Source organism: Arachis duranensis, chromosome 7 (genome assembly GCF_000817695.3).
Source record: "Arachis duranensis cultivar V14167 chromosome 7, aradu.V14167.gnm2.J7QH, whole genome shotgun sequence".
Lineage (NCBI taxonomy): Eukaryota > Viridiplantae > Streptophyta > Magnoliopsida > Fabales > Fabaceae > Arachis > Arachis duranensis.
In genome coordinates, this window is record NC_029778.3 from 66,326,990 (window position 1) to 66,353,944 (window position 26,955).

Consider the following 26,955-nt stretch of genomic DNA (forward strand, 5'->3'; position numbering starts at 1 on the left):
CTTTTCTCCTACCTAATTTAATCTTGGTTACGATACTTCTATCTCTTTATTTTATTCTTCTTTCTTTACTTTTTAATTGTTTGGGTCACTTGTGTTGGTAACCAATTAGAAGGTCTACTTTCTTCATTGTATCCAATTTTAGAACCATTATTATGTTCAAAATTTAATAAATAATATTTATCTTTGAAAAAAAATGAATATTTTAAAATTTTTAAATAATTTTCAAGATGAATAATTATATAAATTAAAATATTAGTTTTAAATTTTAAAACAATCAAACACCTCTTATCTTAAAAGAATATTTTTATCTTTTTAAAATTAATTACAAAATTATATTATTTTTTAATTAAATTAATTTTTTAATTCAAATTAAATACATTTAATATTAAAAGATATTTTAGTCTTCTAAAATTAATCTTAAAAAATATTTTTATCTTTTAAATTTTTATTTTTTATTTTTGTCATAATTTTATAATTTGTAAAATAAATTCAAATTAAAACAATTAAATGAAAAAATTTTAGCCCAAATAGAATTTTAATGCTCATTCTTCTCTTTCTTCTTAATTATAAAATACTAAAATTTTATATATAATTTTTTTAATTAAAGAGTACTAACATTCTATATTACTTTAGAGTATCAATTCATGTACTGTAAACATGTATTTCTTTTTTAATTAAGACTTAAGATAGAAAAATGTGAATAAAATACAATTATTTATTTATTTGAGAGAAGAAAAGAAAGGATAATGCTATTGGGTAAACGCTCTTTAATTTTTATATTGGGTTTAAGATAATGTTTTTCATCGTTATTGACACTGTGTGTATTCCTTGAATGTAGACGACGGCGGAACACAATATTGAGGGTCTAATTTGCATGCCACAAATCAGAGTGTCAGTTTTCACTCAAATTGAACCCTCAAATTTGAGTGTAACAGGATACGCTTCAAGTAAAAAGGACGACCACATTGAGTGGATGGAAATCCAATGATAAAAAATTGAGTACTAAATTTGAGCCTCATATTTGATCACCTTGTCAATTTGATGAACAAAAATACTTCCATCGAAAATCGGACGATAAGGGAGTGGTCCACAAATCTGAGCCTTAGATTTGTAGCCATGACCACGTGTCACGCATGCACCTAAAGGAGGGAATAATGGCATTAATCGACGTTCCTCTCTTTCTTCTCTTCTCCTTCGTTCCTCTGAACTTTATTTCTTTAACTCTCAGCAACTCAATTTTTTTCTACCACTAAAATTCTAACATTTCACTAATCCAAAAAATACAATGGCTAAAAAAAATTAAAAAAAAGTTGATAATCTTAAATGAGAAAGTCTAGGGGTCAGTAAATTTTAAAATTTTTAGTCATCAATTAGCTATTAATCATGTTTTTAATGGTGTGAGATTATATTTAATGGTGTAGAATCATTCAATTTTCTTTTGATGGTTAAGTGCTAACCAAAATTTAATAACGTACTGACTTCCTAGCACTCCTCATCTTGAATTTCACATTGTTAATTATTTTAGTTACTCTAATTAAGTAAGTATTTTTTTTAATATAAATATAAAAATAATAATTTTTTTATTTAATGTTATTTATAGTAAATAAACGATAGTATTAACATAATATTTCCGTAGATAATTTAGTTTTACATGTATATGTATGTTTATGATGTTAGTTAGTTTAGGTGAATAATAATCTTTTGTATGTGAATAAAAATTAGTATTATATTTGTTATGATATAATTAGATTTATTAATTATATTTGTTAGTAGAATTGGTTAAAATTATTGATGACACTTGATTTTAGAATTTTTGGTAGTTTTTATTTAGTGTTAGTGTCATAATGAATTAATTAAGCAATATTAATAATTAAAAAAAAAAAGATAAATCGATCTCTGACTTTTTGGTTTGCAGACATTTAAGTCTTTAAGTATTTAAAAATATATTTAACTTCTTGACCTCTTTAAAATCTGGACATATCGATTTCTAAGTCTAATTTGTCCAATTTTAAAAACTTTCTTATGTGTGCATCTGTATCAACCAGGTCAATACAATGGGAGTCACGCTTGATTTTTCCGTTGAGTCTGACAGACCCAAGTGAACATGAGAGATCAATATATCTAAATTTTGAAAAAATTAAGAACTTAAATATATTTTTAAATTCTCGAAAATTTAAATATTTACAAATCAAAAGGTCAATGACATATTTGTCTTTTTTTCTAATAATTAAATTAATAGAGTTTAGTTTTTGGATAATTAGATTAATTATTTTAAATTGTATGAGAATATAAATTAGAATTTTTAGTTTAATGTATAAATTATATTTGTAATAAAATAGATAGCGATTTGAATTAATTATTGGCATAATCTAAATAATTAAGTTATTGGAGATAATTATTAATTAAGTTTTGTGTTAAAATATAATTAAAATTAATTTAGTGGATAATTTTGTTACTTATGAACTCAAGTTTAGTAGAGAGGTTACATTATTTTTTATTAGCGTTTAAGTAAATTTAATGTTAATTATAAATGTTTTAATTTATATATAATTAATTAAATAAGACAATTTGAGTTATTATTTGTTTATATTTTGTAAGATACAAAAAATTTAATTCGATTGTCGAGCCTCTTGTGTGGATCACTGAATTTTATCATGTATCTTAAATTGGAGTGATCCAAAATCAATCGGCTTTAGTAACAATTTTAATAAAAAAAATAGCACGCACCTAAATACTCATACATTCTATCTTCTAATTAATAAGTATACCGTTATAATTAAAAGATATAGCTCTAATCCTAGATATTTCGATAAATAATCTTCTCGTAATAGGAATAACCATGATTAGTAATAAGGCCATAAAAACTAAATACTTATATCAATTTGACTAACCAAAAAAATTTCGAAATGTGTACCTTATAAATTTAAATTCCACATACCTTAAATAGGACCATCAATTTTCTACCTCCATCTAAAACTGAGGCTCCAATTTATATTTTTAAATTAAAAAAATTATTTTCATATTATTTAAAAATGCATCAGCTATCCACATATACGGATAACATTTTCTCTAAATTTATATCTAAAAAAATGAGCCATTGTATGGATGGTCAAAAATTCTCTACATATATATACTTGAAGTGTTGAAATAAGATTCGAGTTGTCGGTAACAATGAGACTCACATTGATGAGTAAATCATTATTGTTGAGCTTACCATTTGAGTTATTGCAGACTTGCAGAAAAAAACATTAACACGAGCAAAAAGTTTCAAAATTTGTGTTTCATTTAAATTAGTTTAATGATTTTTTTTGTTTCTTTTGGACATATGTTAATGGTTCTAATTAATATTTAATGAAAAATATTTTTTTTTGTTGGACCAGTTATTAAATCTTTGTTTAATTTTTTTTAATAAATTTTTTTTTTTGCATAAATTTAATGTAATAATAGAAAAAATAATTTTGAAAAATGGTAGTAAAAATTCCTTTGATATAGAAAAATATATATTAGCACTTATTGAGGAGAACGGTAATAAATAATGTAAAAGAGGCAATAGACATTGTTTTATGACTATTCTCACGATTTTTTAATTTTTTTTACTATCACATTAAATTTATGTAATAAAAAAGGATTTTAAATCCATATTATATTTGTACCATTATTTTTTTTAAAAAGCAAAATACTGCTCATTTTAGTTTTTGTCATGCAGGGTAAATTAAATTTATATTGTTTGAAACTATTAAAAATGTCTTTGAGAAATTAATATAATTTTATTATATGTATATACAATTAGAAAATTCTGTTCAGAAATTTCCTTTCAAGGTAATACTATTTTGTAAATATTCATAATTATGATATGAAATAAGAATAGCAAAAATATTATATAATAAAATTTTATTTAACTAAATCAATACAATAATAATTTTTAAACAAAGAAAAACTTTATATTAACAAAGAAAGTATCACCTCAACTTCCAGTTTTAAATTCAACTCATATGGCCCAACAAAAAAAATCTTTATTAATACTAATCAAATCCATTTATCTAATTCAAAGGAGAAAAAACAGTAAAAGGATTGACATTATGAATTTTGATCTTTGCTACAACAATTTAAATGGTGGTCCAACAATAATGGAATTTGGATTATCTAAAGTGAGAAGTTTGGTAAATTGATAAAGTGAATGGTTAATCACTGTTGATTTTGTAATTTTTATGAAATATGTGTTCTATTATCTTAATTTAAGAGTGATTAGCTCCTCATTTTACCATCTTCCTCACTTTAGAGGATCTTGATCCACAATAATGTTAGTTTTGAAAATCAGATTGGACCGGCCAGATGGACCGATCCAACCACAAATCGATAGCTCCTGTGATTCAATTCAATAACAAAAATTTCTGTTTCAAAAACCGAAGACGAATTGTAGAACCGGTTGAAAACCGGTCAATTGGAGTCCGAAACCCGACCAGTTTGCAGAAAACAGCGTCGTTTTATATATTAAATGAAAAAATGGAATTGCACACATTCTCCTTCCTTCAGAATTAGAAAGCAAACTCCTCTCACCCTTGGCTCAACCTCAACCAAAGCAAAATCCTAGCCTCCATCAATTGCTGTCGTTGTCTGTCGTCCGTCTATCCGAGTGAGAGACTGTCATTATCGCCGTCCATCACACTCAGGAGCTTCCCTTTTCGTGCTGTTAGCATTTGCTCTTACCAACCCCTGTTCGCTCTCACCAATCGCCTGGTCGTCATCGTCCATCTCAGTCAACCGCTCTCCGTCATCTGTCGAAATTCAGTGTTCACAGCTAGTTCTTGTTCTTCATTTTTTTATGCTCTGTTCAGAAATCAAACCCTTTTCATGCTTGTCGAAATAGAGACCATGTAAAACGACACGAACCCACTAGGCTATCCTATACTCTACTCAACCCAAAGTTTAAGCCTAGAGTATTTTCTAAACCAAACAAGGTAATCAAAAATTAGATCTTAACTAATAAATTATCTCAGATTCTCAATTTCTCTCAATACAAGTTGTAAGTCTCCTCATTATTACCATGATTCCAACCTAGTAATTTTAGTATTAGAAATCAGTCTTTCCACAAAAATCTCCAATCATCACATTTAGAACAACCCTCAGCGTCACTACCGCCAGCATAAGGGTTCTCTTAGTTATGCAAAAACAAACAAAACAATACAAGAAAAACACAGATAGAGAGAACAGATGAAGCATTTAGATCAAGTAGCATATAGCTACATTTAATCAAGAATGCAAACAAAATACAATATGCACACCAAAACAATACACACAAATGCAAATGATGCATGTCTGTCCTACGGCCAATGAGCTTATTTGTCGGTTATACAGTCAAACCCGACATGTCTGGTAGCTAACCCTGGACAGTCTCTTGGTGTGCGCATCCCCAAGAGAATTTCACAACTCTTAGAGGAATCATCCAGAAAGGTATAAGTGTCTGGCCACATCTTGCAACTGAGGGTCAACAAAGTCTCAAGCCTCAACCCAGAGCAAGTGGAGACGAACCACTGCATCTATCTAGGAAGTCTCAATCCTCAACCAAGAGTAAGTAGGGCCAACCATACCCTTGCATATACCTAATGAGGGATCATATCAATTAATATTCATTATTCAATTCAACACGTAAGTGGGATAACACCCAAACCTTGCCAATAAACAGATACTCAAATAATACACAATCCAGCTATACTCTGTCATCGTCAATCTCATCATTTATGTCTTATCTCAATTTGGTATTTAGTAAACTCATTACTCACAGGCTTTCATCAATATTCATTAGCTCAAGTCCACAATCTCATCCAAAGTGTCAATCTAATCCGATCCATATGTTCACACTTGTTCCCAAGCCTAAAAACAAGTTGTCAGACCTTAATTAAGGGTTATGGAAGTTTACAAGCTTCCTAGAAAAGACAAACAATTAAAAATAGAGTTTAAGTGTAAAAATAGGGCTTGTGCATATGCATCACCGTGGTGCGTACGCACGCACAAGAAAGGTTTCCCAGCTTGTGCGTACGCATGACCCCTGTGCGTACGCACAACATACAAAATTCCAGGGTATGCAATTATGCATACACATACCCCTCATGCATACGCACGAGCATTTTCATCCATTATGTTCCGTGCGTGGGCACCATTGTGTGCGTGAGCACGCATACCAGAAATTCTGGTTTTCAACAAACTCTCATAACTCAGTTTAAAATACCAATTTTTAATCACTCATAACTTCCTCTACAAAATTTGATTTTTCATCATTCTTAAACCATTTTAAAGCTCTCATCACTACCTTTAATTTAAGACAAATTTCATTGAAATTTGAACTCCAAGCGCCAAGTTATGCCCCGTCGAAGTTGGTCAGAAATTCATTTTTACCAAATATTGCACAATGCTCATTTTGACAAATTCTCAATTCCAACATGGTTCAAATCCCTCAATTACCATTTCTAAACATGCCAAATACTCAATCATCAGGTCTCAACTATTCCAAGCCTAATCACAATAATTTTAACTCATTTAACATAGTCCATTAACTATGTCCACTCTCAACCATATGCGCAACACTCATACATCAAAATTCATAACCAAATCATTAATCATCTCATTCTCATACAATAATCTACACTACTTACCTCAACTTATCTACTAGGAAATTCCTCACCCTATCATGGCCTCCGACCCAATATCCACATAAATCATCATCATAATCAGACATACCATAACAATTTAACTCATAATCATACTCATACACATATCCACTCAACTAATCACAACAAAAACCAAAATTCATTCAATCCTATCTTAGGACAATTAGTGTAGGCATTCACATAATTTTACATAATGCCTACTCGAAACTAAAACTCGTACCTCTTAGACGGTGGTTCCAAATTCCCAAATCAAACTCTCCCCGTTGAAACTCAAATTTCACTAATGCCACACCAAAGGGAGACTCCATTCAATTCCGCACCAAATTTGCACCAAACTAATCCATTCCACATCAATGCAAGCTAATCCAATCCAATTCCATCTAACCACATTCAATTTTCACAATATTCACACTATGTTTATAACTCAAATTCGTGCAAAATCAAAGGAGAAAGGTTCTTTACCTTATTTTTCATAGTCTTGGCTTAAAACACTGCTAGAACTCATGATTGAGCCTCCCTAGACATAACAAATTTGAGATTCCCTCAAAATCCAAACAAAAAATGTGAAATAATGAAGAGAGCAGAATGGACAAGAAATTTCAAGTTTCTTACCACTTTGTTCGAATAGAATCAAAGAGGATTCTGAGATGAACGCATGGCCATAAATAACTCGTCAGAGCAAAAGTTATGGAGCTTCAAAAATGGTGATGAATAATGAACAATAAGCTTTTCTTCTCCTCCCTTCTTTCCTAGGGCTTTGTTTATGTTTTAGTGAAATGGGAAAAAATATGCTGAAGTGTGGCTGAATGGAGAGTGTTAGTGAGTGGGCCTTGGGCTCAACATGGGCCCAATTCACTCGTTTTAGCATGTTGGCCCAATTTTAGGCCAAAACCTTTAAGATTAGCGTTTTAAATCATATTCTAATTATTTTTGCTTTCTCAAATTACAAATTTTAATTTTTTAATCCCTTTTACTCATAATTAATTTATTAGTTAATTATTTATTATTTAACTGGATTTTACAAAATAACATAAAAACAATTCACATATAAATCAAATAACGAAAAATTTCACAAATAACATAACACAACAATAGAAAACATACTCAAGTAAAACATATAAATGCATATAATGAATGTATGTCCTAAACAGGCCATGAGCTCGCGTGTCGGTTTACACCTTGTAGCTTGACATTACCCGGGCACAAAAATCCCAGATATAGCTTTCTAGTTGCATCAATTGCATACAAGTCGTATGGTCGAAGTCACATCACTTGACTTTTAACCATTTTCTACAGATATGCATACCCTTGGAAAGCAGTTCTTAGTTTGTAGGCATCCCCACTATACAATTGGCACCAAACATTTTCAGTTTTTCTTTTTTGTAAACCTTTTTCCAGTTCCTTTCTCTATTTCTTTTCCTTAACCGTTCCTCTCAATTTTCCTTTTCTGTAAACCTTTTTCTTTAATATTTTTCTTAACCAAGCACCTTAAACATTTATTTTCAGCTACCAAACATCAAATTCGTCGATCATGTATCCAAAACACATTTTACACGATTCAATTTAATTAAACCTTTACATTTTTATAAAAAGTCAAACATAACCTCCCCTAAAAGTGGACTTAACCTCTTAAGGTTTCTTCAGTCTCAATAATTTACTAGTCTTTCATCAGTAATTACCAGAACAACATATTCTCAATAATCAATTTATCATAATTCAGTTTAACAACTAACACCCTATCATCAATTAAAATTCAGAATTTCCATCAAATATTCATTTATAATCAAGTAGTCCAACTTCAAAAATTTATAACTAATTTTTCAAATAATATAACCTCTCAAACTTAAACCCTAACAATTACAATTATTCTAATTTACTCAGCATTTAACCTAATACAGTTTTGTTCACTATAGATTTACTTATTCGTTTTCAAAGTTACTGCATTAACTCAAAACAAAATTCAGATTCAAGGAATTGGTTTATTAATCATACTTCAATATTAACTTTCCAAGTTTAATTACAGCAACCAAATCAAAGGAACCAACATAACAAAAAATTTTCAACAACTAATCATTTTCAAATAATCAAATGATCATCAACAATCACAGTCATAAGCACAATTCAACTATATGAGTTATTCACACAAGATAATAATAAATCATTTGCAATTATTCTTTAACCTTTATTAGCATTCATAGTCTAAAACTTTACATTTTCAAAACATATTCTCTATCTCAATGTGTCGAAACCCACAAAAATCACCAAACACGGCAGCCCTTTGTTCCAATCTCATGATGATGGAAACTCTGTAGTAGTTCCAGCACCTGTTCCATTCCCTTGGTAGCAACAATGGTGGTTCTGGACAGCTCCAGCAGTGGCAGTTTTGGCAGCTCCGATCAACGACAGCGGTGCTCTGTTAGACTCCAAAAACCAGAAGCAGAGGTAGAATTGGCGAGCCTCCCCCTCTGGTCCTCTAACGATAACGTCTGACAAGCAGAACAGTGATAGAGAGCTCCAATGGCTACACAACAACTCGACAACGACAATGACTAGGGTAGCAGCGGCGAACTCCAACGATGACGGTGCTAGGCAGAAGCAACAGAGGAATGACTCTCTCTCACTTTCATCGACGAAGCTACCTCAATGGCGATAGGAGCATCTCGCTCTAACGGCAATGCCTCTCTCTCTCTCTCTCTCTCTCTCTCTCTCTACGTGATTCTGTCTCTCTCAATGCCTCCCTCTCTTCCACACGACAGGAGCAATAGGGGCAGTGACACCCATCGGCGCTGTCTCCTTCCCTCTTCTTCATATTTCCATTTTCCCTTTCTGATTTCTTTCTTCCTCTCGTTCGTGTGTGTGTGTGTGCCTCCCTCTCTTACACATGACAGGAGCAATAGGGGCAGTGACCACCTATCGGCGCTATCTCCCTCCCTCTTCTTCTTATTTCCATTTTTCCTTTCTGATTTCTTTCTTCCTCTCGTTCGTGTGTGTGTGTAAATTAGGGTTGGGTTTAAAAAAATCCCGTGGAAGAATGAATGATTCTATTATAAGCAAACTTAATAAAAGGTAAACAATATTCCCAAATTTTCAAATTTTTACCAACAAGAGCACGTAATATGTTCCCCCTAATGTTTTATTTACTACTACAGTTTGACCATCAGTTTGAGAATGACAAGTAATAGAGTATAATAATTTTGTGCCTCATTTACCCTAGAACACTTTTCAAAAATGACTCAAAAATTTTATGTCACGATCAGAAACAATAGTTTGGGAAATACTATGCAAGCACACAACCTCTCTAAAGAACAAATCAACAATATTTATTGCATCATCAGTTTTATTGCATGCAATAAAAGGAGCCATTTTACTAAATATGTCTACCACAATAAAAATGTTATCTTTATCTTTCCTAGTTCGAGACAAACCAAAAATTAAATTCATAGAAATATCAACACACAGATGCATAGGAACAAGTAAGGTAGTATACAAACTATGGTAAAGATTTAGATTTAGCCTGTTTACATGCAATACACTTAGCATAAAATTTTTCAACATCTTTACGTAAATGTGGCCAGTAAAAATGTTCAAATAACACATCCAATATCTTATACACACCAAAATGACCCATCAAACTTCCATTATGTGATTCCAGAACAAGTAAGTCCCTCATAGAACAACCAGGCACAAAAATTTTATTACCATGAAACAAAAATTTTTTATGTTTATAAAATTTGTTAAATGCATCATATTCACAAGAGACATAAGTAGAAGAAAAGTCAAAATCAGTTGCATACGACTCCTTTAAAATTCAAATCCTAAAAACATAGAAGTAAGTGTAGTAATAAAAGCATACCTCCGAGATAAAGTATCAACAACTACATTCTCTCTACCTTTTTTAAAGGCAATCACATATGAAAATGTCTCAATGAATTCCACCGATTTAGCGTGTCTTTTATCAAGCTTACCTTATCCTTTTAAGTGCTTTAAAGATTCATGATCCGTGTGAATCACAAACTCTTTAGGTAAGAGGTAGTGTTGCCAAACCTCCAAAACCTAAACCAATGCATATAATTATTTTTCATAAGTTGAATATTTGCATTGAGTTAAATTCAACTTTTCACTAAAGAAGACAATGACTCATTTTTTCTGCATCAAAACAACACATATACCAATCCTAGAAGCATCACATTCGATCTCAAAGATTTTATCAAAGTTAGGTAAAATAAGAATAGGGGCAGAACACAAACAACCTTTTAGGGTATGAAATGTAATTTCTTGTTCCTTTTTCCATTTATACCTAACATCTTTTTTGATAACATCTGTGAGAGGCGTAGCAATGGTAGAAATTTTTTTCACAAATCTCCTATAAAACCCAGCTAACCCATGAAAACTTCTTACTTCAGAAGCATCCTTGGGTATTGGCCATTCATGAATAGCCTTCACCTTTTCCTCATCAACCTTAATTCCACTCATACTCACAACAAAACCAAGAAATACAACTTAATCAATACAAAATATGCACTTTTTAAGATTGGCATATAATTTTTCTTTTCGAAGCACTTCCAAAACAACTGAAACATGTGACAAATGGTCATCCAAATAAGTGCTATAAATGAGAATATCATCGAAATAAACAACAAATTTATCCAAAAATTCTCGCAAAATATGGTTCATTAGATGCATAAAAATAATAGGTGCATTAGTTATCCTAAAAGACATTACTAATAACCACTCATATAACCCATGTTTTGTTTCAAATGTAGTCTTCTATTCATCCCCTGGTTTCATTCTAATATGATGATACCCACTTTTTAAATCAATTTTTGTGAATATGCATACACCATATAACTCATCAAGTATGTCATCTAACCTAGGTATAGGATAAAGATACTTTACCGTAATCTTATTGATTGCACGACAATCCACACACATCCGCCAAGTACCATATTTCTTTGGAATCACAAAACTGGTATAACACATTGGCTCATACTCTCTCTCTGATGTGACCTTTGGCTAATAACTTCTCCATTTGCCTTTGAAGCTCCTTTGTCTTCTCAGGATTACTCCTATAGGCTGGTCTATTAGGAATGCTAGCACCAAGAATAAAATCAATTTGGTGCTCAATCCCTCGTAATGGAGGTAAACCACGTGGCACGTCAGTAGAAAAGATATTGACAAATTCCTGCAACAAAGAGACAAAGCTATTTGCCAAATTTGGATTAAGTTTAGTGTCACAGAATAAAGTATCCCTAAATTGAACCATGATTAAAGCTTTCTTTCCTATTAATAAATCTCTCTCTTTTGCAAAGAAACACAATTTGCTCTCAACTCTCTCATTTTTCTCTGTATTCGTACTATTCTCATTACATGTACTCTTTTCTTTCTTTTCACTCACTTTTGACTTTTTGCTATATTCTTTTCTCTCATAGCCTCTTTTCTCCAGATTTTCCTATTAATTTCTCCATCATAAGTGTACTAGCCACATTAGTCCAACTCCCACCATCAATAATCAAACTACACACTTTTTTACCTACCAAACATCTAGTTTGAAAAAGATTTTGGCGATGCTCTAGGCTATCTTTGTGCACCTGCAAATTCAAAGAACGTCTAACAATAAAAAATTTACCATGAACTGCATACTCAACATCACCATCAGAAAAATTTTTCAAAGGAGGCATACTATTATGATTATTAGAATCATCTCCATGATCAAAATCAGACACAATATCATCTCCTTTAATAACAATCAATCTCATGTTTCAGCAATCACTAGCATAATGACCAATACCATGACACTTGAAGCATTTAATATCTCTATGCCTAGAAATAGCAGAAGAAGAGTTAGAATTGCCTTTTTTTTTTGTAACATCAAACAATTCCTTGGGTTCAGCACCCTTAATCTTTGTTTTGTCAGCACTACGAGACTCTCACTTTGGATTAGCGTGAGTCAATCTCCTAGGTGCTCTTCTTTGTTGTTGCTTCTCCACCTTTATTGTCATACTGTCTAAATCCTCCATCTCCACATAATTATGTAACTCCATCACATCAGCAATTACTCTAGTTAAATCACCTACAAATCGTTCCATAATAACCTCAGTTTCCTCTTCTATGTTGGCAGTGATCATAAGCATCTCTATTTTCTTATGGTAGTCTTCAACGGATTTAGAGTCTTGAGTCAGCCAATGTAACTTCTAGTGAACTTTCCTGTAATAGTATGAAGGCATAAATCTCTTCTTCATGAGGTGCTTTATAAGATCCCAAGTCTCTATAGGGTGATCGTCATTCCGCCATCTTGTCTTCACTAGTTCATCGCACCAAAGCAAAGCATAGTCAGAGAATACAATTGCTGCCAAACGAACCTTTTTTATCTTAGAGTAATTCTTTTCACCTTACGTTCCCACTTCAAATAAGCTTCAGGATTATTTCTCCTTTTGAATGGTGGTATTTTGCATCTTGATGACATTGATATTACTATCTTGACTTTTGTGTTGAGGTGTTGGAGCTCCATCAGAGTCATCATCAGAAGGTAGATGATTCTGATGCCGATTTCAAAAGTTCCATGTTTAGTAGTCCTAGACAATGTATGTGTCACCTCCTGCCTCCATGCTTCCAATTCATTCAAGCGATTAGTTAAGTATTGAATGGCTCGTTGCATCATCTCCATGTCAACTAAAATATCTTCTGAATAAACTGTCATAACAATGAACCTGTAACAAAAATGTTATAGAAAGGATCTCACAATTATTCTCTCGTGTTTCACTCATAGATGGACATTCGTGTTTATTCTCAAAAATGGCTTTTACCCTCTATTGAACTCACCACTTCTGTCTTTTACTACTCTTGAATCTCTTTGGCTGTTGAACTTTAGAAATCAAATAAAATAAGAAAAGAGAGAGAATCCAACCCATGATAAAAGGAAAAAAGATTGAAAAAAGGACAAAGACATAAGCTACACCTACGGTACATAGCCGGTCCAAGCCCGGATAAAGGAGGGTTGTGTTAGGCCTTCGACATCCAACATAAAAAATTAGTCGAATATTCATGACATGGATCAAAGACGTTATTGCGCTAAAGCTAGGTTATTGTTTGGAAGGAATGTGTTGTATGGCTCACGTACAGTGTCAAATGAGCAAGAGCCGCTGCATCAGTGCCTGAGTATAGTGTTAAATGAGTAAGGATTCTCGCGTTTTTATAAACAAACAAGGGTAAATAAGCTAGTTCACAAAGAAAAATGTAAAGGTAAAGGTCGGAGCGACAGAAGGTTGAGATTTGGGACATGAAACATAGGCACTCTAACAAAAAAATCCATGGAGGTAGTGGATACCATGACAAGGAGGAAGATTAACATCATATGCCTATAAGAAACAAAATGGGTCGGTGCAAAGGTTAGGGAGTTGGATACTTCTGGGTTTAAACTTTGGTATACAGTAAAAGTGAAGAATAGGAATGAGGTAGGTATTATCGTGGATAAGCAGTGGAAGAAGGACGTAGTGGATGTCAAGAGGGTGAGAGATCAGATCATCTCTATCAAACTTGTGGTGAAAGGAGGCACTTTTCATGTAATTAGTGCCTATGCACTGCAAGTGGGTTCGAACGAGCAACACAAGATAAAGTTTTGGGAGGATCTAGAGAGTTTGGTCCAAGACATACCTTTGGGAGATAAAATTATCTTAGGAGGAGATTTAAATGGCCATGTTGGAAGAAAAGTGACTGGGTATGAAAGTATTCACGGAGGCCATAGTTTCAGAGTAGTCAATACCAATGGTAAAATTATTGTGGACTTTTCATCAATATTTAAGCTTCTTATCACAAATACATGTTTTAAAAAGAGAGACGAACATCTTATAACGTATAGGAGTGGTATGACAGGCTCTCAAATCGACTTCTTCTTGTCGAGGATAGTTGATCGAAAATTTTGTATTAATTGTAAAATTATTCTGGAAGAGAGTTTAACAACACAATATAGGATGATCGTCATGGATTTTTGCGTTGAGCAAAAATTGAGAAAAAGACATCATACGAAGAATCTAAGAACGAGGTGGTGGCGGATGAAAGGTGAGGAACAAAGAAGCTTTCTAAGGTAGGTAGGAGAAGAGACAAAGTGGGATGAGGAGGGAAGCGCGAAGGAGATGTGTAAGGAGATGGTAGAAGTTATTAGAAGAATAGCAAAAGAAAGTTTTGGTGAATCTAGAGGGATATAACCAGGGGACAAGGAATCCTAGTTATGGAATGCGAGTGTACAAGAAAAGATAAAGGGAAAAAGAGAGTGCTTTAATGAGTGGTCTTTGTGATGCAATGCAGATAATGGAAAAAATATAAGGCGGCTAAGAAAAAGATAAAAGTGGTTGTAAGTAAAGCAAGAACAAGAGCATATGAGGGTCTCTACCAATCTTTAGGCACAAAAGAAGGAAAAAAAAGGTATATATAGAATCACAAAGAGTTGTGAAAGAAGAACGAGAGACTTGAATCAAGTTAAGTGCATAAAAGGATAAATACGGAGAGGTTTTGGTTTAAGAGGAGAAGATTAATTAAAGGTAGAAGAGCTACTTCTACGAGTTATTTAATGAATGACAGAAGACTCTTCCGAGCCTTAGTCAATTATGCACGAGAGAATAAGATCAAAATTTTGACTACTGTCGAAGGATTCGGGATTTTGAGGTAAAAAAAGGCTCTAAAGCGGATGAAAAATGGTAGGACAGCAAAACTCGATAATATTCTAGTTGAAGTTTGGAAGGACCTTCGAGAGAAAAGCATCAGTTGGGTTAACCAAGTTTTGTAATGAGATTTTAAGGTCAAAGAAGATGTCAGATGAGTAGAGAAAAGAACAACTTGATACCTATCTACAAGTATACAAAGTTACGGAAACTATAGAGGGATCAAGCTCATGAGCTATACCATGAAGTTATGAAAATTTGTGACAGAATGGAGGTTGGGACAAGAGACACAAGTAACAGAGAACCAATTTGGTTTTATGCAAAGCAGATCCACCACTGAAGCGACATACCTGTTAGGAAGAATGATGGAAAGTTATCATAGTAATAAAAGAGATCTACATATGGTGTTTATTGATTTAGAAAAAGTGTATGATAGGATGCCAAGGGAGGTCTTATGGAAGGTTTTAGAATGGAAAAGAGTAAGGATCACATATATTCGTGCAATTAAAGACATATATGATGAGGCTACAATTAGTGTGAAGATTCAAGATGGTGTGCCAGAGGAATTTTCTATTGATATAGGATTACACAAGGGATCATCCTTAAGTCCATACATTTTCACATTAGTCTTGGAAGTACTCACAGAGCATATCCAAGAGCCTATGCCATGGTGTATGCTTTTTTCCGATGATATCGTCCTTATGGGAAAGTCAAGACCTAAATAAGAAGTTGGATTTATTAAGAGAAGTTCTAGAAGTATATGGTCTGCGCATAAGCCGTAGCAAGACGGAATATATGAAATGTAAGCTCGGCCGCTGAAGGAAAACCCCTAATATAGAGGTGAAGATTAGAGAAAACATCCTATGAAAAGTTAAAAATTTTAAGTAGTTTGGATGCATTGTACATGATAATAGAGAAATTGAACAGGATATAAATCATAGGATTCAAGCAGATTAGTCAAAATGGCGGAGTGCGTCTTATTTTATATGGGATAAAAAAACGCCTTTAAAACTTAAAGGTAAATTGTATCGCACTGCTATCAGACCAGCTATGCTTTATGATACAGTGTTAGGCGACCAAAAGGGAGCACGAACATAAGTTAAGTGTGACAAAGATGAAGATCTTGAGATAGATGAGTGGTCTTAAGCGATTGGATAGAATAAGGAACGAAGATATAAGAGAGAGAGTTGGAGTAGCACCTATTGTGGAAAAGATGGTAGAATTGCATCTCAAGTGGTTTGCACATGTGAAAAGAAGATCCATAGAGTACCAGTCAAGAAGGTGGATGAGATGGAAGATGGACAATAGGTGAAAGGGAAAGATCTAGTACAACCATCCATGTATTCCATGAGGTAGTCAAACAAGATCTACATGTAAACTGTCTCTCTGTACATATGATACATGATAAAGTTCAATGACGTTTTGTTGTTATTGACAATTAAAACAACTTTTTTTTTGTGCACCGAATATTTTTTTTTTGTCTTGCTATTTTTTTTTCTGACACTAAGTGATCCAATCTAACTTATACAAAAAGTTGAATTAAAAGGTAACAATAAGAATTCCTTCAATGGTGTAGGCTTTTTTTTCTTCAGAATATACCTAATGCTACGAAAAAAACCTAATGTTATAGACATTAGGAACAAAAGGAAACCACGATAGTAAGGAAATAATAAACAATAAAAGAGACAATAACAAGAAGGAACAAAAAGAGACGAAAGAAGACACGAAGATAAATAATAGACGACGTAGAGAATGACACGGATTTTTTTTTTTTAATTAGGATAAAGAAGAACAAATATGAATTAATAAGGATGAATCTAATACCTGAAATCTCTGATACCAAATGATACGAAACATAATCCACAATAAGATGAAAAATCAAAGAAAATGACTCATCTACCTCAATTTAATTTTCTGATACAACAGTTAAAGGAATTACTCTACCTCTCCTATTCACACCCAAGTTTCTTAAAGAAATTCATAATTTCATTCATCAAAATTAAGGAAAAAAAAAAGTAACTACTAGATTTTAGAGAATTTTTATACCTCTCAAGTAAAACCCTAACTCATAAGTTCACTAAAATAAAAATAGATCAAATCATAACTCGACCTAAAACAAACAAAACAAACTAAAATAAATACTATAAAAGTGATGCATATTTAATTCATCTTGACTAACGAGAGTCTTCAATACATCTTGTAAATAATAAGACATTTGATTTTTTATAATCGTTAATCATTGTCTTACTCAATTCTTGATGCATCTTCTAAACAAATAATTTAGTCATGTTTGCAAAACCTTCTTTTATTCTCTTAATTGTTGCTCTTTTCATTGGACCAATTGGCATATGACAATTCTCTGTTTGTCCCATAAAACTCGTATCATATTAGAACCTAATTATAAATTTAGTAAAACTATACGGACTAAAAGAATAATTAAACCCTAAAAATCTAGAGGCCCAGCTTTAGTTGATGTAGAACATACACCAGAATTGCCATAAGAACTTCCTCCGGACCCGTCAACTGGGGCTTGATTTAAACATTCGAAAACCAAAAACCTCCGTTTTTGCAATTTTATTGAGAATGTTGTAGCATCAAGAATCACAGGAACCTGCCAAGTGGCAAAGCACAAGATCAACAGATACATACAAAAAACGATAGCTTCAAGAAATGCATTTTTTTCTCCAATAGAATTTCCAATTTCCAATTGGCTTATGCATACAAATTGTAGAGTCAAAAGCTTTCAAATTACAACACCAAAATGATAAAATTAATTAATAAATAACGGTGATGCCAAAAGCAATTTGCCAAAGCACAGGTACGATTAAGGTCCTACAATGATGAATTTTTTTTAAACTACAAAAGGAAACCACAATTGCACATGAAAGCATAAATAGGTGGAAAACAATATGCATACCGGAAGGGATATATAATGTGGTAAATGGGTGTAACTGTTTTATGCCCATTGACCACTACTAAAGATGTGCATAAAATAGAGTTGACAAATAAAAAAGTATAATACTAGTATAATACTTTCTACAGAATAATATATATACACACACCTGTGTATTTAACCGTGCAACTTTATGTACATTTAACAGCCCAACCATGTCCTGGTATCCAGTGAGGAGTTTTGCTAGTTCCTTGTCCTCATCTGAAACAAATGTAATCCAGTGAAGAAATTTGAGGTGATTCATAAAATAAACAGATGAAATATATAAGTTCAGTTATGAACCTGGAATTGCCCTGACAGAAAGCAAAGTGTCTGCCATATGTTGCAATCTTTTTGAACATGATGGCGATAGAAGTGACGGAGGAAACGTTACAACAACAACGACATTTGAAGACCGGGCCATCCCTTTTAAAGATCGAATAAAGGAAAGCATATGCCACTCCTGCAGTAACAATATCATTTACAGAATGCAGAACACTTATCCAATGCTAAGATCTAAGAAGTATTATTATATGACAAGAAATCAACCGTTTTTGAGGATCAAACTGATATCAACTTCAAAATTTTATGACTAAAAAGGGATTTTTCTTAAAAAAAACTAATTAAAAAATAGGTTAATGGTCAAATTCATTCCTGAAATATTGACCACTATCCAAAATCGTCCCTGAAAGATTTTATCATCAAATTATTCCTTCAAAGATTAAAAATAAATCACGTTTGTCCTTTCATCACTCTTTGACACTTGCCATAAACAATTAATGATGTAAAACGTTAACTGACAGCATACATGACACCTGACATGTCCTATTGGATGCTAACCAGACATATTTATAAAAATATATTAATTTAGCCCTTTTCTCCAATTTCGGTTATTGGTATTAGGGTTTACCTGATTGGAAAAAGAAACTAAATTGATAGATTTTCATAAACATATTTGGTCAGCATCTAATAAAACATGCCAGGTGACATGTATGCTGTCAATTAATGTTCTATATCATTAATCGTTAACGGAAAGTGTCAAAAAAGTGACAGAAGGACAAATATTGATTATTTTTTATTTGGAGAACGGCAAATTTTTCAGGGGCGAATTTGGCCATTAATCCATTAAAAAATACTGTTCAAAGACAGTAGAGAAACTTAGTTCAGAAGAACAAGTGATTAAGGAGAAAAACATAATTCTCACCATGTCTGAATACTTGCACTGTGGAGAACAGAATGACTGGATTGCAATACGACCAGCGGAGGAAATGCTTCCTTCATTTCTATTAAAATGCCATCCATCAAATTAGTAAATTAAAAAGAATGACAGCTCTATATTTCAAGTGAACTTTATAGTCTTCAACACAAACTAAATTTATGCCAAGAAAAACAAAATGATGAATAGGAAACTCTCTATAGACAAAGTCCATCTCTAATCAGTTCTGTGTCTAGACTTGACTGTGTGACCATATTATCAGGCATCCAACTCCATTAAATTCTTTAATTATTACAAGAGGCCTAGGAATATTTATATCTAAGAAATATATTTCTGGAATTGAGCAACACCTTGAGAATTGAGCGAGAAATTCAGCACAACGATCTTTAAGAGCATCAAGGTTTGGGGAATTTTGGATGCTAACACAATCTACATTATTGCTAGTGAAAAAATGTCTTTCCAAGGGCTTTCGCAAGTCAAGATCATTGCAATAATCATGATGACCACCTGCAGAATGAAAGTATTATACAAAATATTTACACATCCTGATTTGACATATTGAGATGCGTTCACTTTCCGTAGATCATTATAAAAATCAGAGTTCCATAATAAATAACTTCATCTTCAGATATAACAATGAGTTCTTGAGAGCTTCTAAACATATATTATGTCAAGCTCATAAAACAAACTAAAAGGATAGACTAGTGCCATTGTTAGCACCATTGGCTTGTTTATCTTCTTATGGTAAAACTCATAGAACCTAATTAAAATGCCACAGGTATAAGTTGTGAAAAGGAGGGAAAGAAAGAATCATGTGTATATTGCTGAAACAGGGATAAACCAGTAGAGTTTTAACTTTCTAAGTCTACAACGTACCCCAATTCAAACCAAATAATAAGAATTCTCACTCTTCCCTTTTCTCTCCTCCAGCTCATCAAAAACCATGAGGATCTCAGCACCCCACTACTCTCATTACTCTGCTCTTCTAATTAGTTCCTTTTTAATATAGCTTCCCTAGCAAATACATGTGTCATACTTGGGTTCCATCAGTGATACTTTAACATAATTCGTGACATATTGTTGCACAAACAGTGATTTGCGTGCTTACATATGACTTGAAACTTCAATTATTTATAATAACATTATACATTGACAATATTTACTTGGAATACTCACTTTTGCTATATAGATGAATGCTGTTTAGTCTTGAGTGAAACTTGCAGTCCACAATTTAATTAAAATTATTATCATGCAAATTTAAGTGAACTAAATGATCCATAGTGATAGCATTAATATCACAAATGATATAACAGTGTACAACGAGTTAAAGACCAAACATGGGAAGAAATTATACATAAGCTTACCATTATTAGTATTGATATTTAGCTGAGGCTCACCAAAGTACTTCTTGTACTGCCATGCAATTCTAAGATCCTTCTCCTGTGATATGAGCATACAAAAGATTAGATTACCATCACAAATTTGTAGTTATACACATCACAAAGTGCAACGGCCGAGCAAAGTACATGGCTAGGTTTGTGCGATGTATCATCTTTGGATGACCCTGGACTCGGCAAAGTACCAAGAAATGCTCTAGGATCTTTAGATGGACTAGCATACAAGAGTGGCTGTCTATGCAAAAGTCCTTGAGACATAAAATTTCTCAATAGAAGCATATGATGAGGCGCTTCTGCATCTTCCATAATCATAACAAGGCTACCCAGAGAAAAACCTCCTCCTAAAATTTCTATTCAAAAAAATAAACAAACAAAAAAAATGATATGGAAAAGCAATACAAATTAATCAAACAAAACTATTTAATTCAGGCATTGAATAAAAGGCAAATCAAGAGCCATTTAGTGAGATCATTACTGTCCAGATCAGAGATCCCAGATGATACGAAAGTTGTCCCATTGGGGCCATTCTTAAGACCAGGATGCTGTGAAGATTTTAAAGATGATACATTGTGAGAGAAGCTACTAACTCGAGTCCTAGTAGTAGCCATTCTGCATCAATAACAGTCTGAGGAAGCAAAGAGCAGAAGTTGCTGTAAGTCCACCCAACACCCAATAGGCTGCAAAATTCACATGACAATACATTACTCTTTTGGAAACTACACAAGCATGTACCGTATAATCATAAAAAGTTTAGATGTCAGACAAGCACAAAAGAAACTAACTTATTAAAAAATCTTAAAAAAGAACAACACAAAAGCATTCAAAATTGGGATATTAACAAGTATTAAGCTGTTATAAAAATAATAAAAGAATAAACAATTCCATCCTTGCTGTCTTATTCACTTTAATGATTCTACGTCTACACAGGCTTAGAGACATCACTAGCTAGGAGTTTTTCTCAGACAATTTATCAAACACCTTAAATGCAGATACAAGTAAACAAAACAAAAGAAGCATGCCTTGTGAGTGAACCACTACCAAGTAAGTCAAACTGAAAATTGCGAGGATGTAAATACAGAAAGAACATTGCCGAAAATGTATAGTTACCCTTGGAGATGCGAAGTGAGCGTCGTTATTAGAAGAGAGAAGGGAACACGGAAGCTTAGTTACCAAAATCGAACTGGTTCGGAGTACTATGTCACTAGATTACTAGTTCAACCGACGAGTCAACGGTTGACCCTATAAAATCATCAAAAAGTTAAAATTAAAATTTGAAACACGAGTGTCTTCAATAACACTTTAACATCAATTAAGTATCAATTCCTAAAAATAACTAATAATGAAAATAGATTAAATTACTCAGTAGTACAATAGAATCTTAATTTGATAAAATAGAAGTACAAACATTAAACATAACAATCCATCTCAAAATACTATCAAAGAAAAAAAATTAAATCAATCAATGAACCAATTATCTAATCAGTAATAACTAATTACATAAAATCAAACAAATTATCTTTTTTTTTTTTGGTGACTCAAAATTAAACAAATTATCTAGACCTAGATAAACTAAGTATAAAAAATTAATAAAAGAAAAACTGAAAAAATAAAACAACTCAGTGACTCACCCACACTGCAGAAGCAGAAGCAAAAAGACGGCGACGGGTTGAGGTTGCAGAGGCAGGCCACCGGCAAGGAGAGAAGGCGCGAGCAGAGCAGATGCACCATCAACTACGGCGACGGCCAGAGAAGCAGAGACAGACGACAAGACGGCGAGGAAGCAGAGGCGAGCAGACTCAGCAGAGACAGACGGCGCGGGGACGAGGCAAAGGAGCCAACGGTGACGGCAAGCAGGCGAGGGAAATGACCTCCGTTGGCTGCCGTTGTGTTCAGCGGTGACCGGCGAGTGAGGTAGGAGGTGAGAGGGAGACAAGAGTAGAGACTGAGTTGGGATTGGGAGGGGTGGCCGTTTGTGGGTTGTGGCCTGGGATAGTGGGATGGGTTCGGGTTCGCCCAAAAGGCAAAAGTAAGGGTGTTTCAGGTATGTTTTTTTTTTTCGGTGAATACCGGTCCTGGTCGCTAATAATTTTTTGTCGAAGGATTTCGAGGCCACCAACCAAAATAAAATAACTTCTTTTGTAAGAAGTGCGGAAATAGTTACAAGAAATTTAAATTTTCTGCAAGTGGTGTACAAATGGTAACTGTTAACTGATATTAGGCTAGTCTATAAATAGAGTTTTAGGAAAATATTGTAATCAGTTCAGTTCTTCTTGGAAAACACTTAGAAATCCAAAAACGCTATCAGCTCCTTGGCATCACAGAGTAAAATTGGAAATCTTAAGTAATTCCTCTGAACTCAAACACTTGTACTTCGCTTTCTTTCGGTTTTTATTAATAAAATTTCTCTACTTTTACGTCTTTTTCTCTTTTACGTTCATATTTCTTCCTTCATCTTCTTTTTAATTTCCTGTTTGTTTTAATTTCTGCATTTTATTTTGCCTCCGGCACCTTGCATGTTTTCTTTTCATTTTTAATTTTACTTTCGAAACTACAATTGAGACTTTGAGACACCCACAAAAGGAGTCATTTCCGCTCCTTAAATTGAGATTGTGAAACAAAACTCGAAAATTGTTGATTTATTTGTTATTAACAATGGAACAAAAATTTGAGTAAAATAAATTGGCACGTCCGGTGGGACATTGTCAATAGATTGTAGTTTGTCAAAAGAAAAATCAAGAGTTTTGAATTTGCATGTGGTTGCACAGTGGTAAGTTCGTGCGTCCAGAGCCAAGGAAATCAGCGTCAGTTGACATGTCAAATACTTCTGCAGCATCTTCTTCTACTTCTAGTGATGAGATTAGAGGAAATGAATCCGAAAATTCTCCTGTGATTTCAAACGCAAAGCCTACCTTGATGCCAGTGAGGCATGATGGCGTTGGCCATGCCCATACAGGGTTAAATATAACTCACATAAATACCGTGGGGTGGCCACCATATGGCTTGCCACCGGGGTATGTCCCCTCCATAGTGACACAAGGATTGCCTGTGCCTCTCTACTCAACTTTTCAAAATCCTATTTACCAAAATCCATATGGCATGTCAAATGTACCTGTTTCTGGGGCGTCAGGTTCACACGTATCACAACAAATTTTTTCACATTCTATTAATACAGAAAATAACAGTGCATCTAATTCTACTACATCCACAGTCACTAGGGTAGAAAATTTCAGACCTGTATTTCCTGACATGTCAAGAGCAATGCCTGTTAATCAACCTAGTCAAACTGTGGGATCTTTAGCAAATATTAGGCAACAGATGGATGAAAACTACCATGATCTAGTAAACATGTTAACTCATCAAATGGTGACAGTTTTAAATCCTCTTTTAGAAAACACAAACACTAGAATTGAACAATTAAATAGGCAAGTCAATAGGATTGCTACTGTGGTAAATTTAGAAGAAAATGATAACCAAGGTTTAAGATTTGATAATGTCAATTAAAATGGTGGAGCAATTCCTAATTATCATGTCTATATGCCTAGACATGGTCAAAATGCTGATGATATGTTAGAAAGACTTAGGTAAAACAACTTAGGAAGGCATTATAATCTAGCAAGAAATGTTGAACAAGTGTTAAACCGTTTGGGATTTAATATTGGTTGCTTAAATAGGCCATATTTTGTGTCTGTTTTTCCTGAATGTGTCCAACAAGCAGAGCTCCCAAGGGGTTGGAAAATTCCAAAATCCCTTACAGATTTTTCTGGAGAAGAAAATGAGTCTACAGTAGAGCATATTGCTCGATATACTGTTGAAATTGTGGAAGCAGCTTCTAATGAATATCTCGAGATGAGATACTTTCCTTCTTCTTTAACAAAAAATGCATTTACATGGTTCTCCAACTTGAGACCAAATTCTATTCATTCTTGGGCGCAGTTAGAAAGAAATTTTCATGATTAGTTTTTCTGAGGTGAATTGAAAGTTAGTCTTACGGATTTATTCTCTGTCAAACGTATAGAAGGAGAATCCATTGATACTTATTTGGCGCAGTTTAGAAACATGAGGAATAAATATTTTACTCTGATTCCAGAATCTAAAGTTGTCAAAATGGCTACTAATGGGCTAGACTTTGGAGTTAGGAAGAAGCTTGTTAATCAACATACTTTAGATCTTTTCCAATTAGTTGAGAGAGTAAGACAGATATAACAAATTAAGAAAGAAAAAGAAAATTTTAAAAAGGGTTCAAAAAAGGTTGCATATGTTGATTGTTTTTCCGATAGTAGTGATTCAGATGAGAAAGAGATTTATATTGCCGAATTACGTGAGGGTCCTCCTTATGTATGAAAATCTTTGAAGCCTGTTAAAGGAAAAGAAAAAGTTTCTTCTTATTCTAAAGTTAAAAATAAGACGTATTCTTTTGATATTTCTAAAGCATATCAAATATTTGAGGTTTTATTAAAAGATAAGCAGCTTATTTTACCTGAAGGAAAAAAGATGCCTACAACTGATGAAATAAAGAATAAGAAATTTTGTAAGTTTCATCAGGTATTTTCACATACCACTAACAATTGCGTCCGTTTCAGGGACTTGATACAAAAAGCAATTGAGGAGGGAAGATTGAAGTTTGAGGATAAAACTACTATGAAGGTGGACACTGAACCATTTGCTGCTGACTCAAATTATGTTGAGCCATTCAATTTGTCAATCAACATGGTAGAAGTTGATGCCACAATGGTTAGTGCTAAAGATGAAAATAAAGATCTGAGAGTCTTTGAACAAGATAAGAAGCCAGTTTATCCTTGTCCTGGTGAGGATTTGTTAGATTTTTTGTTGAGAATCAAAGAATCTGACAGCACCATCGCCACGTGCCCAAAGTGCAATGCTGTTTTCGACAAGGAAGCTGCAAAAGAGTTTGAAAAGTACAAAGTTGAAGAGAAAGAAAAGGCTGAGTTGAGAAAGAAGATTGCTGAAAAAGAAAATGAAACTAACGAGCTAAAGCGGAAAATAGCCGAGGAAAAACAAAAGTTGGATGGTCAAACTCCTTTGAACAAGTGCGTCAACAATGCTGGGGTACAACCCGTCAACCAGAAGATGAAGACTGTGGTCATGATTGATGGAAAACCTGATGGATTTTCTCAAAAGACAAGAGTTCTTTCCACCGAAATTTCAAACAATAAATGGGTCCAGAATGTGAGAAATGTGCAGAATCAACCTACTGCTTTTGCAAGAGGAAAAAATAAATGGGTGAAGCCTAGACCTTTCAAGCCCAGGTACTATGAGTCTCAGTTATGGAACATGAATCATGCACAAGACGGAGGTAGTATATATATTCCAAAAAATGTGCTTATTCCCTCAAAGCCAATTTATTCTTGTTATAATCTTAACATGTAGCAGGTTCCTAATTATTCTCTTTGGCCAAATTGTCAAAATATTCCAAAATATTCTCCTTTTACAACTTTTGAGCAGAAGGAGAATATACCTGAGTATGTTCCTTTGGATCCATACAAGGGACACGGAGTAGATTTTCCTCCTTTGCCAACCATGGCCAAGTCTGCAGAAACAGGCAATTCTTCTAATCACCCTAAATAAAATAAAAATGCCAATAAGAATCTTGCTGGGAAGAGGGTAATGGTTGAAAACAAGGGAGAAAATGATGATGATTTAATTACTGATAATTTTGACACTGGTTTTGATGACAGCTTAGAAGCAATATTTGGTGTTAAGCAACCTATAGCTGTGGTGTCAATACTGCCTGAGGAGTATAGTCAAGTCCAGGAAGTAGAGTCATTAGAAGATGATTGTTATGATGTCTTCCCTAGAAGCGAATGCTTATTGCTAGATGAAAATATGTGTGGTAGAGGATTATTTGAGAAGCCTACTGTAAATGATAAGGAACACTTGCGTCCACTGCATATCAAGGCTCGTGTTGATGGAAGGATAGTCAATAAGATTTTGGTTGACGGGGGAGCTGCTGTTAATCTCATGCCTGAAAGGATAATGGGAAGGCTTGGAAAAACTAAAAAAGATCTGATTAAAAGTAGCATTGGGGTAACAGATTTTAATGAAAAGACTTCTTCTGTTAGAGGTGTGGTTC

General features: G+C 33.5%; 1 protein-coding gene and 1 pseudogene across 2 annotated transcripts; both read right to left on the reverse strand.

Moving 5' to 3' along the window:
- Positions 1 to 8,954: 8,954 nt before the first annotated feature.
- On the reverse strand, positions 8,955 to 12,796 carry LOC110273614 (uncharacterized; annotated as a pseudogene).
- A 4,718-nt stretch (positions 12,797 to 17,514) lies between these two features.
- LOC107459347 (elongator complex protein 4) lies at positions 17,515 to 22,952 on the reverse strand. Of its 2 annotated transcripts, XM_016077571.3 has the most exons (10): positions 22,493 to 22,951; positions 21,972 to 22,103; positions 21,340 to 21,541; positions 20,994 to 21,214; positions 20,832 to 20,907; positions 19,818 to 19,974; positions 19,456 to 19,534; positions 18,555 to 18,714; positions 18,382 to 18,473; positions 17,515 to 17,930 (listed from the first exon to the last, which is right to left on the reverse strand). In XM_016077571.3, exons 3-10 carry the CDS (start codon positions 21,470 to 21,472, stop codon positions 17,763 to 17,765), a joined length of 1,086 nt encoding a protein of 361 aa, XP_015933057.1. In that variant the 5' UTR covers positions 21,473 to 21,541; positions 21,972 to 22,103; positions 22,493 to 22,951; the 3' UTR covers positions 17,515 to 17,762. The 2 variants fall into 2 exon arrangements, with proteins under 2 accessions (XP_015933057.1, XP_015933059.1); XM_016077573.3 differs by lacking the exon at positions 21,972 to 22,103 and having other exon boundaries at positions 22,493 to 22,952.
- Positions 22,953 to 26,955: the final 4,003 nt, after the last annotated feature.